The sequence below is a fragment of the Anticarsia gemmatalis genome, chromosome 26 (assembly GCF_050436995.1).
Source record: "Anticarsia gemmatalis isolate Benzon Research Colony breed Stoneville strain chromosome 26, ilAntGemm2 primary, whole genome shotgun sequence".
In the NCBI taxonomy this organism is placed as follows: Eukaryota; Metazoa; Arthropoda; class Insecta; order Lepidoptera; family Erebidae; genus Anticarsia; species Anticarsia gemmatalis.
In genome coordinates this window covers 2,887,010-2,903,681 of record NC_134770.1, presented here as the reverse complement: position 1 = coordinate 2,903,681, position 16,672 = coordinate 2,887,010, and the positions used below count along the sequence as shown (strand labels likewise).

General features: G+C 35.5%; 1 protein-coding gene across 3 annotated transcripts in view; it reads left to right on the top strand.

The window, feature by feature from the left end:
* LOC142984269 (synaptogenesis protein syg-2-like) overlaps window positions 1–16,672 on the top strand; it is a 434,810-nt gene that overhangs the window by 414,330 nt on the left and 3,808 nt on the right. For all 3 annotated transcript variants that reach the window (XM_076131746.1, XM_076131747.1, XM_076131748.1), the window contains 11 exons: window positions 70–214; window positions 455–585; window positions 896–1,049; window positions 4,493–4,587; window positions 8,302–8,395; window positions 8,814–8,927; window positions 10,962–11,074; window positions 12,892–13,075; window positions 13,506–13,634; window positions 14,066–14,155; window positions 16,145–16,533. In XM_076131746.1, the coding sequence (XP_075987861.1) occupies window positions 70–214; window positions 455–585; window positions 896–1,049; window positions 4,493–4,587; window positions 8,302–8,395; window positions 8,814–8,927; window positions 10,962–11,074; window positions 12,892–13,075; window positions 13,506–13,634; window positions 14,066–14,155; window positions 16,145–16,533 (1,638 nt within the window). The remainder of the gene's footprint in view (window positions 1–69; window positions 215–454; window positions 586–895; window positions 1,050–4,492; window positions 4,588–8,301; window positions 8,396–8,813; window positions 8,928–10,961; window positions 11,075–12,891; window positions 13,076–13,505; window positions 13,635–14,065; window positions 14,156–16,144; window positions 16,534–16,672) is intronic.

Here is a 16,672-nt window from a genome sequence, read left to right as displayed (position 1 = left end):
GCTTACCAAAATTTGCCACACTCCCTCACAAGTTCTGCTTAATAATCCTAATATGCCCTATTCTACCAGACCTCAACGGACGGCAACGTGACCAGCAGCATCCTGACCTTCGTTCCTTCGATAGAAGACGCAGGCAGAGTCCTATCTTGTAGAGCAGTACAACCAAGTCTACCACATTCTACTCACGAAGACGGGTGGAAGATGGAGATACAACGTAAGTAGTCATAGTCGTAAATCATAATTACCTTCTGCTAATGGTTTTTGTGCTGCGGGTGTTTTCGTACTTTATAATTTAGGTCAAATATAGACTTGTGCCTTTACTCACTATATTTTTGACAACCACAAGTCTTACGATGAGAAGAGATCCAAAATTATGTTTTATGCGTAAAAATCTGGAATTGTTTGGTGTTTATGTGCTAATATAGAGAGTGTAATTTATTTCCTTTTTTAACAGATCTTCCTGTAGCAAAGCTAGAACTCGGGGCTAATTTAGACGCGAGTAAGGTGGTGGAAGGATCAGATGTGTACTTGGACTGCAGAGTCCGAGCAAATCCATGGCATAACCATGTATATTTCACTCATAATGTAAGTATATACTCTTTATTATTAAAGCTATGCATTAGTATGATGTGTTGGACTTCTATAAAAGGATTTCTTAATTTTAATCATTGAGTCTAGATTATTCCATATTTATGTCTCTATTTTGAATACTTGTTGAACTGAGAAAAAGTAATTTATAGTATTGATCGATGTCTTTTTGAGGACATAGAATAGAATTGATCCTGTAAGATGCTCCCACATAGCATAATTTATTTAATCCATCCATTTCATAACCTATGTTTTTCATTGCATGTGTCCAAATTATGCTTTTAGTAAATAAATGTTTTTTTAACAGGGTGCTGTAGTGAAGCCAGGTCCTGGAGTCCTCCTTGCTAATCAGAGTCTGGTTCTTCAACGAGTGTCAAGGAAAGCTGCCGGTGCTTACGTCTGTTCAGCTAGGAACAGCCTAGGAGAAGGATCTAGTGAAAACCTTATCTTGGATGTCAAATGTAAGTAAAGGCAATGTGTTTTAGTACTGAATTATTTCATAGAAATGAGACCATTTTTTCGAGCAAAGGGACACAATTGTATTAATGGCGTAGAAAACATTTTTACTACTGCTATTTAAGTAGGTACATTTGTCATATTTGTGTGTTAAAATTTGAACATAATCATTTATGTTGAATGAGGATGGACTTTTACTGCTTCTTACATCCGCAATGAGAAAATAGTGTTATAAAGGACATATTATTATACGTATAACTTATAGTACTCCTTTTTCAACAATTTAATACAATATTTTTCACCATAAGTTGATGAGTCTTAATAAAGCAACGACAGGTAACCTATCGTTTTAAACTACTCGTACAAACCTAGTTCAAAATTCACTATTGTACCAAAAAAGTTAACTAAACCTTTGAACTTAGTCATAATTACCCTCTATTTACAACAAACTCAATATTGTGAGCGAAAGCGGAACTTGGCGGAATCAATATGACTTAAGAAACAGTCTGAAATATTAATCATACAACTTGAGACGAAAACTTTAACTTAGCGAAAGTCTTTACGAAGTTATTAAGGATTTTAGACAGTTTGACTAATATTTTGAAGGTTGTAAACCTAGGTAGGGTAAACCACCCAGTAGTCAGCCTTTTAGTGAAAATGTCAATTTGATTTAGCCATATTTTTAACATTTACAACTAGATGTAAAATCATTAGTCATTGTATGGAAGGTAATTTATTAAACTTTAAGAAAAAAATAACAAAATTTCATATTCATAAGATTATTATGGAAAAAATCCACATTAAACAAAATATGGCACTTTTTACCAGTAGTCAGCCCCATTTCGCCACTAGTCAGCCATATCTTACCCAGTAGTCAGCCTCTTACTTACTCAATACAAATGTTCTATTCTTAAATATATTTTTATTGAAATCTCCAGGAAATAAAGCACATTTGCAATAATACCATGCAGTACAATTTATACATCCATTAATTTTTAACCCCCGACGCAAAAAGAGGGGTGTTATAAGGTTCGACGTGTCTGTCTGTGTGTCTGTCTGTCTATGGCATCATAACTCCCGAAAGGATGCAGTGATTTCAATTTAGTTTTTTTTTAAATTAAAGGTGACATATGTGCGAGTGTTTTTAGACATGTTTAATGAAAATCGGTGGAGCCGTTTAAAAGTTGTAGTGGGTTAAAGTGGGGAGATTAACCGAATGTCTGCAAATTTACTCGGACGGGGTCTCAAATGGCTTCGCATGCTGAGAAAGCTGGTGGTGGGAAAGTCAGAATGGCTTAACCTAACCACCAACCTATAAAAAGTATGAAATAAAAAAATATATTGTGAAATCGGGGGTTTTCAAGATTTTAATTCATAGTTATTAGCACTTAGGTAACTGATTTCTAAATGTTTTCTAGTCCATCTTTCTTCACACGGTTCACAGCGATAAAAGTTTATTTTCTGTTCCTTTATTCCTTCTGTTTCTCAACTCTCCCCAATCTACAAAAGATGCTCTCTTCTATAAAACTATTTTAGCTTTCTTGATGTGTTGAAACATAAGTCAATGGTAGGCTAGGAAATAGAAGGCAGATGATAGAAGTAACTGGTATCATTCCTTTCTTTTCTCATTTCCCAAATTTCCTTCGTGTTTCGGAAGGCATGGTAAATTGTAGGTCCCGGCGGGCATTCAAGGATCTCTGGCAATCGTTGCCATTAGTCAGAAGCTTGAAAATCTGATAACCAGTCTTATGGTAGTCGTGGTATAGCCCAGGTAACTGGGTTGTGGAGGTCATATAGCCAGTTGCTTCATGTAAAACACTGGTCTGCTCCGGCTGCATCCGGTGAAACTGGAAGCTGATTCCAGCATATCGTGACCAGTTTCTTAGGGCAGTCATTTGTTTTTGGGAGTGCACTTAGTCTAGCTTAATGGTACGGGCATTTGTGCGACTATTAAACGATTTCGGACTTGTAGTGTCATAATAATGTGTGACATGCCAAGTACTCGACTCGTTACCATGATTTTCATAACATTTTTGATCGCCACCATAGCACATGACAATTATTCCTCTTTATACAGATCTTTTGGTCTTTTTGATATGAAACTATTCGAAAACAAGTAACTAAGTTTTGTGCCAACATAGCTGTCCACAAATTTGAACCTTAATGAAAGGATTTAAGACCCAATTTCATTTATCAAAACTGACGGCCGACTATGGGATATGTAGGTCTAATGATCGGCCTCATGAAATTCACTGACTTTATATGCGGCCGACTACTGGTAAAATACTATTTTTGTCTTAGAAGAGTTTAGCTCAACGCAATAGTTATGTTGAGAAGTATTCGCCCTGTTAATTTCAACCACATATACGAGAATTGCAAAAAAACCAGTAGTCAGCCACTCATGGCCGAGTACTGGATCAACCTCATATTTTGCAAACCCAATAGTCGGCCACGTTAATTTATAATACAAAAGACAAATAAAACGCCTGCAATGCATGATTTTATCGAAGATAAACTATTAAATACTAGCATAAAATATCAATTCGTTCCATATTGCATCAAATTCATTTAAAAACATGCCAAAAACTAAAACACGAATCCTTAACAAAAAAATAGCAATGGCGACGTTTTTGGCCATGTCTTTGATGTCAGTTCATAAGAATGAGTGTAACACGTCAACCTGCCATGCTATCGAATCGTAATTGTGCATATTAGTCAATAAGATTATACAGATTCGATTAATGATTATTTTATTGGTCTTTACTATTTTCTACACTAATTATATGGATATAAAGCCTGTAAAGGCTGACTACTGGTTGGGGGCTGACTACTGGGTGCTTTACCCTATGTATTGCTGTTGAAAATGTTTACCTACAGACGTTTTCTATGTGTCTTGATAAATTTTAATATAATATGTAGGTCGATTACAATTTATGGTCTTAAGAGGATAAAGATAGGTAAGGGGATATAGAAGGTACCTATCATTAAAAAAAAACATGGTTATTTAAAATAAAAAACAATAAAATCCAATCATTCATCTCGCCTAACATTTTTTTAGAAGTACCGTTAAAAATTTATATTAAATCCATATTTATAATTATTCGTACTCCGAGCAACTATACTTTGCTCGTGTTTAGCCAAATGCATTGCAATGCAATGCATAGTAATCTTAACTAATCGAAGACCTGCGATACCGAAATTTAAATGCAAGAACTATGACGTCAGAGTTTGAGGTTATTTTAACTCTTCTGTGCGCGGGTGTCGTGGGTTTGACTCCCAGGGTTGACTAAACTTTATGTAATTTGTTTTTATGTTTGTAAAAGACCCTGCGCAACCCCTCAATTCCCCTAAATTCGGGAATTGTTCTCAAACATATTATTATCAAAGCACTCCTTATTTCGTAATTACTTTCTGTCATACACTTCATATAAATTAATGTTTGTTATAGTCGTACCAACGTGCAAGTCATCTCAGCCGCTCGTGGTGAGAGCGGCGAGAGGAGAGGTCATTGACATCGAGTGCGACCTGGACGCTAATCCTAAGGTAAGGGTGTTGTGACGTCACTGTCAGATTAGTACTAAGACATCTAGGTAGATTGATAAGACAATGTAGTGTCTTGATAGTGATATTAAAAAAGCGTTACTAAGGTATTATTATACTTTAGAAATAGTTGATTACTGTGATTTTGGTATTGTGAGCTTATTGTGGAAGATGGGATATTAAAAAGTTGGAATAGAAACTCAAATTTAAACTCGTCAGGATGGACATTGGACACATATGGGCGTAAAGATAAAATAATATAGTTGAATGAAAAATCGCCTTCTAAAAACATAGTGGTACAAGTCACCTTATGTACCCTTAGAACAGTTTTATAGTAGTAATACGTTACTGCTACTAAATCAGTTACGTAATAATTTTAATAACATATTGTAAAAAAAGTAAGAAAGTCCATTCACTAAATTGACACTGTAGTATTTCGCAAATGTTTACTATACCATTCATAATGTTAAACTTTCGGATCCCCAAATAAAACAAGCAAGCTATATTTAGCCCGCTTTTGTATTAGCACTACATTTATCAACTTCACCGTTATTCATCAAAAACCCTCAAAGATATGCCCAAAAATGTCTTCAAGAATACTTCATTAAGACCTAGTTCGTTACAAAAGATTAATATACAAAAGATTGGGGAACTCATTCAAGGACAAATTTTCAAGGTTCCCAAAGGCTTTATTTTAAACTTTATCCCTATTTCGGTAACCCCCAGTATTGATCTTTAGAAATGCTAAATTAGCGAGGGTTAAGTCGTCTACAGACTGCTTTAACCAACGCGAAGATTTTTTGTCATGATTTGAAACTATCGTAAAATTATTAATTATTGTCATTGACTGCGTATTCTGTCAGTTTTATACACATGAGCCAAATCCCTTGACAGCATATTTTTGAGAAAACATGCTGTACGGACCCTACTGAATTTCGGATAAGAACAAAACAAAAAAGTTTTCGTGTTATAAGAGTACGAACCAGGGTCAAAAGAACTTTACTTACTTAATGTATTTAATCATTGCAATATTAGGCTATCAAAAGATCTAATTTAGAAATGTAGGGGTTAGGCCTTAAACTCCGCGGGGTTTAAGGGTTAAGTTACTTTTTAAACTTCTGCCTAAGCTAATTTTAAAAATATTTCGTCTAAAAATGTACTCGGTTAAGCAATACGCTGCGCTACCGTTGCGTAAGTGCGACGTTTAACTCGCATTACATATCTGTGTGAAGAAACCTTATTACAAATCTTTATTATTTCCATCCTGTACAATTTTAGCACAGAATATTCTCATCATTCTATGTTCGCCTAAATATATTTAGGTTTCAATACATCAAAGATTACGTATTTTAATATAAAAATATGCGAAAAGGCTTCGTTAAATTTTGATTACACGTGTGATACATGATATAATCCTTTTGAGGTGTTACAGAAATATATTTTTTAATCATTAGGTTCCCATATCACAGGCAGATCTAGTTACTTTTATTTTAGGATTCAAAAAAGGTATTTTTAATAGAAAATTTCTATGTATGTACTGAAAAATCGTAAATAATATGAAATAATATATGAATAATATAATAATATGTAATGAGATCCCGTTAACGATTGCTGAAAGCTGTTGCTTAACTTGGTTCTGAAATTGTAGGCGTGTCAATACTGAGTACGTTACCCATTCCCAATTAAATTTTGAAAATTCCGCTTTAAATCCGGGAATCGAATCCACAACATCTGATTCTGTGGTCTACAACGTCTCACCAGGGAGGCTATCACGTATCTCAGTTGACAACTAATTAAACTTTGCTGTACATCTTTTCTCTCTTAGATTATAGTGATTAACACGTTACGTCAAAGCAGCAATAGACGAACACCAGTTATCAACTGAGATACGTGATAAGCCCGCAGGTCAGATAACAAACCCATTATCACAAAATCAATCTAGTTGCATTAAATTATGTTCTTAAGACTTACTTTCGGCCTAAATCAAAAAATCTGTAACAAAATGTGTAAAAAGTGCGTAAATATAAGAGTACTGATGGTGCGTTATGTTATTCATGAGAAGGCTCTCTTGGGAGACGGATCTACATCCGATATGTAATATAATACATGACTTAGTTATTTAATTTTGTATCTTAAGAAAATTTTGATGAAAATTTATTTGTTTATGACAAACTAGCTAAGTTTTGTTTGTTTGTTATATTCACATATATTATGCAACCCATAAGTCTGACTTACAATCTATAACCGGCTTTCCTAGCGTAGTGGTTATAGTGGTCGTCACACTAACAGTGCGTCGAGAGGCGTTGGGTTCGATTCCCACACATTTCTTGGAACAAATATTTGTGCGATCCCCGAATAGTTGTTTCGGGCCTGGTTCGGACCAATGGTTTAGCTAAAAAAATTGTAACAGAGAAATAGACTGACTTTGGATTTATAATACAAGCTGACCTCCGCGGCACCGCACTTCTTCTAAATACCCTCCCCTTTTGCAGCCGTTTAGGAAGTATTGGTTTCGAAAAAAAAAGCGGCCTTTGTTGGACACTTGTCTTCATCCCTAAAAATATCTGTAAAATTTTATCAAAATTGGTGTTGCTCTTTATACATAAAGGTGGTCGAACTGCCATTTTTACAATATAATTATGTATTTTACCAATATAAATCATTTCACAAAGCATAGAAGTTACTCAAACAAGAAGCTACATTAAAAACTAAATTGATCAAAGCTATTATAACTCCCATTGACTTCCAACTGAATTTGAAATACATTTCCAACAGTGAATTGATATCGTAATTAATCTGGCTACTATTATAATATTAAGTCATTGTTCAGATAGATTTCTGTCTATTATGTATACATAATAGCCTGACTTTAGTTACTAGTTTTCCTAGAAATCTGTACTTACTATATCAATGTGAAAATTGATCTGTTGTGCTATCAGGATTATTTTGATGAAAGGACGAGGACATTATTGATTGATTCTCTAATTATGCAGTCACTAGGTATCTTGTACAACTCGTTAAAATTTAATAAAGTAGTTTATGTATGTTTCCGTTAAAATTGTTTCGCTATAAACGGTCAGCTGTGAGATGTACCTACTTACATATTATACAGACAGACTTTTAAATTTTCACCTTAAATGTTAATTATTATAGGAGGATACGGGAATTAACACGAACACGCATTTTACCTAGGAATGCCTTTCTTTTTATTTTTTTTTTCGTCAGGAAAATGCATTACTGCATGTCCCGCTCCAGGGAGGTAGCGGGGTCTGTCGGGCTCTCCCGCCGGCTAGGCGTTCCGGCTTTTAAATTTGGGCATACCGACTAAAAACCTGACGGTGTTCCTTCAACAGTCACCATAAAGTGGCCAGGACGACCTAGGAATGCCTGACGTTCTGGCCGTGGTCGCAGGCTGACTGGAGAATAAAAAGTCTTGTCATACAGATGACGATCGAAATACGTTTTTTCTTTTCGTGGCGATCCTGTCTTTATGCCTAATTCCGCCAATAACACAGTATTAAATAAAATATACCAAAAAAATAATTGTATCTTTTCGACTGCTAAGCAACCATGTTGAAACGAAAACACAAAATACGTTTTTAGGAATGCTGTAAATGATGTACTTTGGCCTCAAAATGAAAAAAAATAAAATCAAAATCATCAACTTCAATCAATCTTCTCTATTCATAATGATATTTGTATTGTCTTTGTTCACAGGAACCCATGTCATATCACTGGTGGTTCAACAGCTCAGCACACAGCAAACATGAACTAACAACTTCGCCGATGACGACTGTGCCTAATATGCCAGGTTTGTATACTAACTACCACTATAATAAAACAAACTATTGTACTTACTGTCTTCCAAATTAAGTTAATCTAAAGAACTTTAATTATATTGTAACAGAAATCTAAGTTTCAGTTTCCAATACCGGATTTCTTATGTGATTAATTGAAATCTCATACCAAAGAATAAGAATTTGTTTGATGACACCTCCCTTTTTATATGAGGTGAAGTTTTTATTGGGCATTACTTTAATTACATTGATGAAATTCAACCTGCTTTAATGGGATCCGGGATCTGCTTTGCTTAGGCAAAAAAATTCATAGTTTTCTGAATAATTAGTGCCGAATTCATTAAATACATGTTACACAATTCAGCGTGACTTTTATCATGAATACTAAAGTACCTTTTAAAGTTGTAATTGACTTTGTATTCCTTGTTATAGGCACTTACATCTACATGGTGAACACATCAGCTGACTACGGTTGGGTTCAGTGCTCCGGAACAAACTCCGTCGGACGACAGACCAAGCCGTGTCTTTTTCATATACTACCAGCAGGTAAGTTGTGACAAACTTACAGATTACAGCGTCCAGTAACTTTTAAGACTTTTTTTTTGTATTTACGTGAATAATTTTTGTAATTGAAAAGCGAAACCTGCTACAACAGTTATTTCGTGACTTAAAAGGATATGTTTCAATACGATTTACTGCTAAAGATGTATAAATTACAGATTTTTCTTCTTTACTTCAGAACTTTTGAATTGCTTTTTGGATATTTGGTAACACCCTACCCCCACATTACTGAAAATATGAGCTTATAGATATCTTGCAGAAGACCAAAAACAAGTTATTATTTCCAACAGAACTGTGATAAAAAGAACGTCTGTCAAAGTTTCTACAAAGGTCACATTATTTAGTTATGAATTATTACTGTCTTTAATGAGTTACGTGTTCTTTCTCAAAGAATCAATCAAATCTCAAAATCTAAATATCCTTTGAAGTTAAATCGCTTTCAAACAACTAACTGAAATCAAAAGCCTTTTTCAGCAATATCGGACTGAAGAGAAGTTTTAAACTGAATAACTTTTAAAAAAGTCTTTGTCAAAGCACTTCAGAACTGCAGATCAGTTTATTAAAGGCCTATAAATCAATCAGACCCGCGTCCAGTTTTATAAACAACTTGTCATTCATACATCAAAGAAAAGTCTCAATTTTTAAGCTAGGGCTACACTATAGCCCTAGCTTAGCGATTTTTTTTACATCTGAAATATATCGTAACCTCTAAGTTGTCATCGCATTTAAGACTTGTTTAGCATTTTAGTTTAGTAAAGAGTTCCGTACCTATGATCTAGGTTCACAAATTGTTTTGGATATACCCGGAATTATTGATTAGAGTCTAGATCATAGCTTGCCAAAGGTGTGTGCCCCTCAGTGAGCGCAAAAGCCATTCATGGGGGCCGGGACTCGGGAGCCGGTCTAAAGACAAAAATAATCTATAAAACTTTGGTATATCTATTAAGTAAAGCAGGCATTGGAATTTACGTTTTCTTCAACCAACCCTTATTATATCTTTTACTAGCTGACCCGCGCAACTTCGCTTGCGTCACATAAGAGAGAATGGTTCAAAATTTTCCCCGTTTTTGTAACATTTTTCACTGGTACTCTGCTCCTTTTAGTAGTCGCGTAATGATATATAGCCTATAACCTTCCTCGATAAATGGACTATCTAACACTTTAAGAATTTTTCAAATCGGACCAGTAGTTCCTGAGATTAGCGCGTTCAAACAAACAAACAAACAAACAAACGAACAAACTCTTCAGCTTTATAATATTAGTATAGATGGGTTACCCATAAAAGATATGGAACCGGATGAAGTTGTCTGACCATGCGGGACTCCCATCGACATGATACGTTTCGTTGGTCACCACGAACATAAAGTATCGCGACATCGCCAACACCATGGCATAATATCTATTTTCGTGAGACATTTTGTCCCCCAGTGTATCCCTGCCTCTATAGTTTCAAAGTACCTCATTTAAATTCAAACACTTTGCGACTTTTCAATCTTTGTGTCAAAGACTATCGAAACTTTTCTTATGTGTAATAAAGTTTTTAGTTTGATTTTCAAACGTCATTTCTATTGAATTGATCTAAAATATTAGAGGATCAAAAGATCTTTGTGAGCTATTTTTACTTTTTGGAGTACTATAACTTTAGCTTTTATTTGGTACTTTAAGAACTTTATCAAACCATACGAATTGATGTATTTATTCCACTATGGATGAAATAATTTTTCGAACGACATCGTATAAATCAGTGTTTTCAAAAATAAATCTAGACAGGCTGGTACGACGTGGTAATTTATTTACTTTTCATCCTTGCAACATTATAATTGACTCTGTAAACTAATAGAAATCAGAATATGCACATAATAGTCACAGAACAGAAGCTTTTAAAAAATCTTGTTTGTGTTATTTATCAGCAAAAAAAAATACAACCAAGAAAGTACCTTAACTAACATGCATTGAGTTTTATTTTGAACGGTATCAAAGATACATACTACCTTTTAACACTACTTTTCTTGTCCACAGATAAACCATCAACGCCCAAATCGTGTGAGATAACCAACGTGACATACGACTCTTTAACACTGAACTGCACACCGGGTCATGATGGAGGGATACGACAGTCTTTTCTTTTAGAAGTAAGTAATATAAAATATTTTGTGACTCTTTACTAGGAAGTTAGTAAAGAGTCACAAAATATGTTATCACTTACTCACCCACCAGAGCAACCTTACTTTTGAAACAAAAAACGCTGAAAAATATTTTTCTTTTTACATAATCCTTTTTGCATAAAATGAGAATAGATATACTTATATAAATTAGATTGTAATGCACTCGTAATGTGACTAATTCTGTAGCGCTGTAATAGTCAACGGTTATATAGGTTTAAGGGTTTGAATCCCGAGTCAGTATCCCTGGTCGACTTCGAATGATGCAGAGTCGCCTCGAGAGATTTCGAGTTGTAACCAAGTGGTTCTTAGCAACAGCAAGCGCTACCGCTGTGCTATTAGGGCTGGCTTAATGCACTACTAATACCCATGAGATTAGATGCTTAGTCTACCATGAGTTCACATCGCTTCCTTATGACGTAACGAACACCAGCGTATATTGTGTATACGCATGTACGTGCACGTATACGTACGTTGCCATGGAAACGTAATGGGCTTACGTAAAAGGTAAAAAGTAAATGCCCAAAATATGGGGAAAATCTATGGCGTTTTCCTGGATTTATATTTTTTACCTCGGTAACTAACTACCAATATTTTTGCGTTAATCCGTAATATGTCAACGGCTTATATAAAAATTTACGCTTTTATATTTTGACTAGCTGACCCGCGCAACTTCGCTTGCGTCACATAAGATAATATCATTATAATTTTCCCCGTTTCTGTAACATTTTTCACTGGTACTCTACTCCTATTGGTCGTAGCGTGATGATATATAGCCTATAGCCTTCCTCGATAAATGGGCTATCTAAGGGTGCGTCCACATCTGGCGAATGTGCCGCGAATGTGCAGCTCGCGAGCCGTTTGCGAGCTGCGCGCGTACAATTTTGTTCGAGCGCCGCTCCTGCGCCGCCCGCGCGCAGTTCACGCGCAACCTAAGCGCCGTACGCGATCAGCGCGCGGGCGGCGCGCTAGCGGCTCGCGTCTTCCTTCCACCCGCGTCTCAATCCCCGCACCCCTAACTTACCCGCCAACGCCGTTGTCTCTTTTTTTTCCTTTTTATCAGTAATATAATAGCTAATGATGCAGCAATTATATTAAAAGCACTAGTGTCGTCCGACATCTTCGAAAGTACTGAGCCAGTAAATGGAACTGTAAGCGCGAGGATTGAGTACGCGCAGATCGCGCGCCGCGCGCACGCCTTTATACGAGCCTTGTATGAGTTGCGCTAAAGAGGCGCACCAAACTATTGCCGTGACTGCACGCGCGCAGCTCGCCGGCAGCTCGCAAACGGCTTGCGAGCTGCACATTCGCGGCACGTTCGCCAGATGTGGACGCACCCTAACACTGAAAGAATTTTTCAAATCGGACCAGTAGTTCCCGAGATTAGCGCGTTCAAACAAACAAACAAACTCTTCAGCTTTATAATATTAGTATAGATAATATAAAAAATATTTTCTTTGTCCTCTTGCTCTGATACTGAAAACTGTACTTTAAAACTAAATTATTTTCTCCTTTCGACACATAAAAACTTTACAACAATTATCTTCGCCTTTCGACAGTCAAATTTCATTAAATTCAGTTCAGCAGTGTCACCATGAAAACATATCAAACCAATTACATCTCTATCCTCATATTTTCAATAAATTAGCACTATAAGAAACGAAAATATCATTGATATGCATTCTTCTAAATCGTATAGTCAACCTAGTGTCAAAGTTGTTCAAGCCGCCCGAAGGCCTTTGACGTGGCTTATTGACATGCATCGTACTCTATTTTTTTGCCCTCAGATTTTCGACATGGCGACCGGTCTACTCCTACGCAACGTGAGCAATGATGACCCTGAGTTTGAAGTAGCGGGTCTATCGGCTAGTAATTCTCTAGCCGTCTCCGTCAGAGCCTTCAATAGGAAAGGGTTCAGCGAAGCACTCACGCTCACGTCCAGTTTGTTGAAGTACCCGCAAAGACATACAGGTTAGTTTTAGTATTTTGTTGAATTAGGCGTGTTACCCGACTACACAGTACAAAGAATGGTTATGTGTTTAGATTAGGCTTCTACTCGAACGCTAAAACGCACGCGTAAAGTACCTAGTGTATGTTTTGAACTAACCACAGAGTTTGCCATAATATTTCTATAGTAAACATAACTTCAAGAATCGTGTGGAAAAATCTTAAAAAATCCTAAAATGTTGTTAGTTTTTCATTCTTACAACGTTAATCTGATTTTCAGATTCTCGTACTAGTTCTCAATTGCTACATAACACACCATTTGGAAGCTACAAAAAAATGTCTCTTGCAAATCAGACCTTAAACGAATATTTATTTTAAAATTCCTCATACCTCCAAAAAATACTCAAATATTACCAACTAAAAAATATACGCATAAAACTTCCTATTCCACCAGCTCAAGTTCCCGTGAAGGTGGAACTGACAACAGTCCTCATAATAGTGCTGGGAGCCGTGGGGGTGATCGCGGCCATGACAGCAGTCTCGGCTGCTGTATTCTGCTGCAAGTACTGCAATAAACGAGATCGTGAGTACCATGGACATTTAGAACCAGTTTCAATCCTTTGGATAAGTGTTAGATTACCTATCCAATAGATATGACATTAGGTTTAAATTCTACTTGATAAACTAACCGATTATGTTATAATGTAACGGGTCTTAAACGCGGTTGAAAATGTAATTCGATCGAAACGTGGGGCAAACAAATAAAGAAACATACAAGGTATCCTACCTAACCTTTACCTAATTTTCAATCTCGTTTAAGACCCGTTGCATTATAATGTTATGTGTACAAGTCGCGACAGTTTAAAAACATTAAACTAACCGATACTTAATTATTCAGAAATCGTATAAAGTGTAGTTTTTCCGATTACCAACTTTCATACAAGGTAATCTATCATAACGTGAAAAAGCTCGATTATTTTTTATGTTTATTTTCAATTAAATATTTGTTTACAGGTAAAAATGAAAAAGATAAACGACAACAAGATGAAACATCAAATATACCACTGACTGGTACAAAGGAATCGGAAAGTGTTGATAGTTTAGGTAAGTTATACTTTTACTATATGAGAATACATTACACTAAATACTATTATAGGGAGTAAAGTGGATGGGGTGTAAAAAAGGTATTTTTTCAAACGTATCACAAGGCTTTTAAAAACACCCTAGACCATTTTCATGTTTGTATTTTCATCACACAATTTTAACTTGTATCTAACAAGCTAATGTAAATATGAATATTACACGAACGCACAAAGAAACTAAAATAACTTTCAAAATTGGCAGCCACTATCTCGAAAATTAACTAAAAACTTCACTCATAAATTATAACTCACGGAGGCGTGAAATAACACCAAAAATGTGGGTAAATTAGGCCCCTTTCTAACCGCCAAAGCCATTTCAAAACTAGTTCAGTTATAAATGCGTTGCCAGACTGACCTCACTGAGGAGACAATGAATATTTTACCGAATTTCAACCCTCAAAGCTTCGTAATTTGAATACTATTTGGCCTCAAGACTTTAAGGTCCATTTAGATAAAGCTAGACTTAACTATGACCCTTGAAACCTTTGTAGAAGACGGACAAAGGGTCCGAAAAAAGTCCCTAATAACGAAAACGTTTTGGGATGAAACAGTTTTTCAAAGATGAAGAAAATAGAGGGTATTTTTTCGGGGAAATCGGGGTCATTTTGAATAATTGTTGTGAAAATAACTAGGCTGTCTAGTCTATTGTGAAGATTGATCGAAATAACCTTCGTTATAACAAGTTGTTAAATAGTTTTTTTAGTGTCTTGTCTGTTTTTTATGTATAAAAATAACCTTTTTTTAAAGTTTTTCGAATTAACTTTGGAGCTTGTTCACCTTCAAGGCTTTCTGTCAGTAAAACTATGAAAGTAGCGTCATCAACAAAACTAAGCAATCAAATCATTTTTGTAATTCACTGCAAAATAAAATTTAATTCCTTTAATTTTCATAAAATAAAATTGTAATCTCTACCAATTAAAAGAAACAACAACATACTACAATTGTTTTCTATTTCTGCTGAATACTTAACATTTAAAAAATACTTGTCAAACAGTTCTTTTAAAATACGCTAGGGGCGCTGAACGCATTCCAATATTCCTTCACAAAAAGTATTAATACAAACTTAATAACTAGCCCAATATTGGTAGGAAATTGTCCATCGCAAAGTGCTTTGACCACCAACCCATGGACAATTATGCAGATTGATTATACCATGTAACTACGAGCTAATTATGCTTTAAGGTAAATTAACTATTACATTGTCATCAGGTAATCTGTTTGTGGAACTATGTGATTGTAAGCTATTGTCGCTAATAGCCAATCATGTGATAGGTTAACTTGCTAAATTAACTTGTAATCTAAGATTGGAGTTAGATTACCGTATTTGGTGCAACTCGTACGTATCTTACTTATAAAAGAGACTATGACTGATCTGATATTATTATATTCTTGAACTTTTTTCCACTGGTACATTCCTCAAATTTTCTAGGGAAGGCAATAAAAAGTCCTTAACGAGTACATTTTCGAAAATCGTTTAAATATTTTATATTATGAATTTGATTGACTTAAGTTCATTCATTGGCATTGTTTTCTTTGAACTTTATTAAATAACAGAATGTCATAGAAGAAGTTGCTATTTGCAAACAATTTCATTTCCCAATTTTATCCACAATACTCATTATGTAACAGCAATCAACCCTAATCAGTGGTCCTAATCCCTCGACGTAATCATAATTAAACATCTAGATCTTTGCTGAGAACAATTTTCAACGTAAAACAACAAAAATAACCATTAAACACCGCTGCTCATCTAAAGCTCATCGTAAAACGATCCAAACAACAACAATTCATAAGCCAACACAATTTTACACTCGCAAATGTTAATAATTGCTCAGTTTGTAATACCACGCTCCAAAAACATAAAGTTCAGCCAACCAAATAAATTTCCACTTGGAAACCAACAAAAAACAGATAGGGAACACTAAAGAGAATTTATTATCTTTCGTTGCAGATAAAAATCCCGATATTATACCGCTAGACGGGAAAATAAGCGACAACTGTTCAAATAAATCATCTGCCACTGACTACAGTTCGATACGACCTCTTATATCTAAGACCACGGATAAATATGACATGTCGAGCTGCGATCGCTTTTACGACCACAATATCGATCCCTGCAACCAATACATTCAAGTTCGGCCAATGGAGTACCGAAGACAATACGCGCCAACGTTGGCCCCAATGCCCAACCTGGGGCCAAGTATACAGAGTCTGGGGCCAATGAGCAGCCTGCATATGCCAAATGTTGGACCAAATGATTGCCACAGACAGCCTTACGACAAGGTTTATGAAGACTGGCTGAAGTATAAAAACGCTTTGCCGTTGAATACTAGTGGTTTGGTGAGTTTATTGAAAACTTATTATTTATGAAGAATAGTGTGGTTCGTAGAATTCGTTACGATTTGTGTACAGATTTTATCGAATTCCAATTCAACAAACTTTCTTAGAATTTTGTCTATAACATTTCAGCAATAAGACC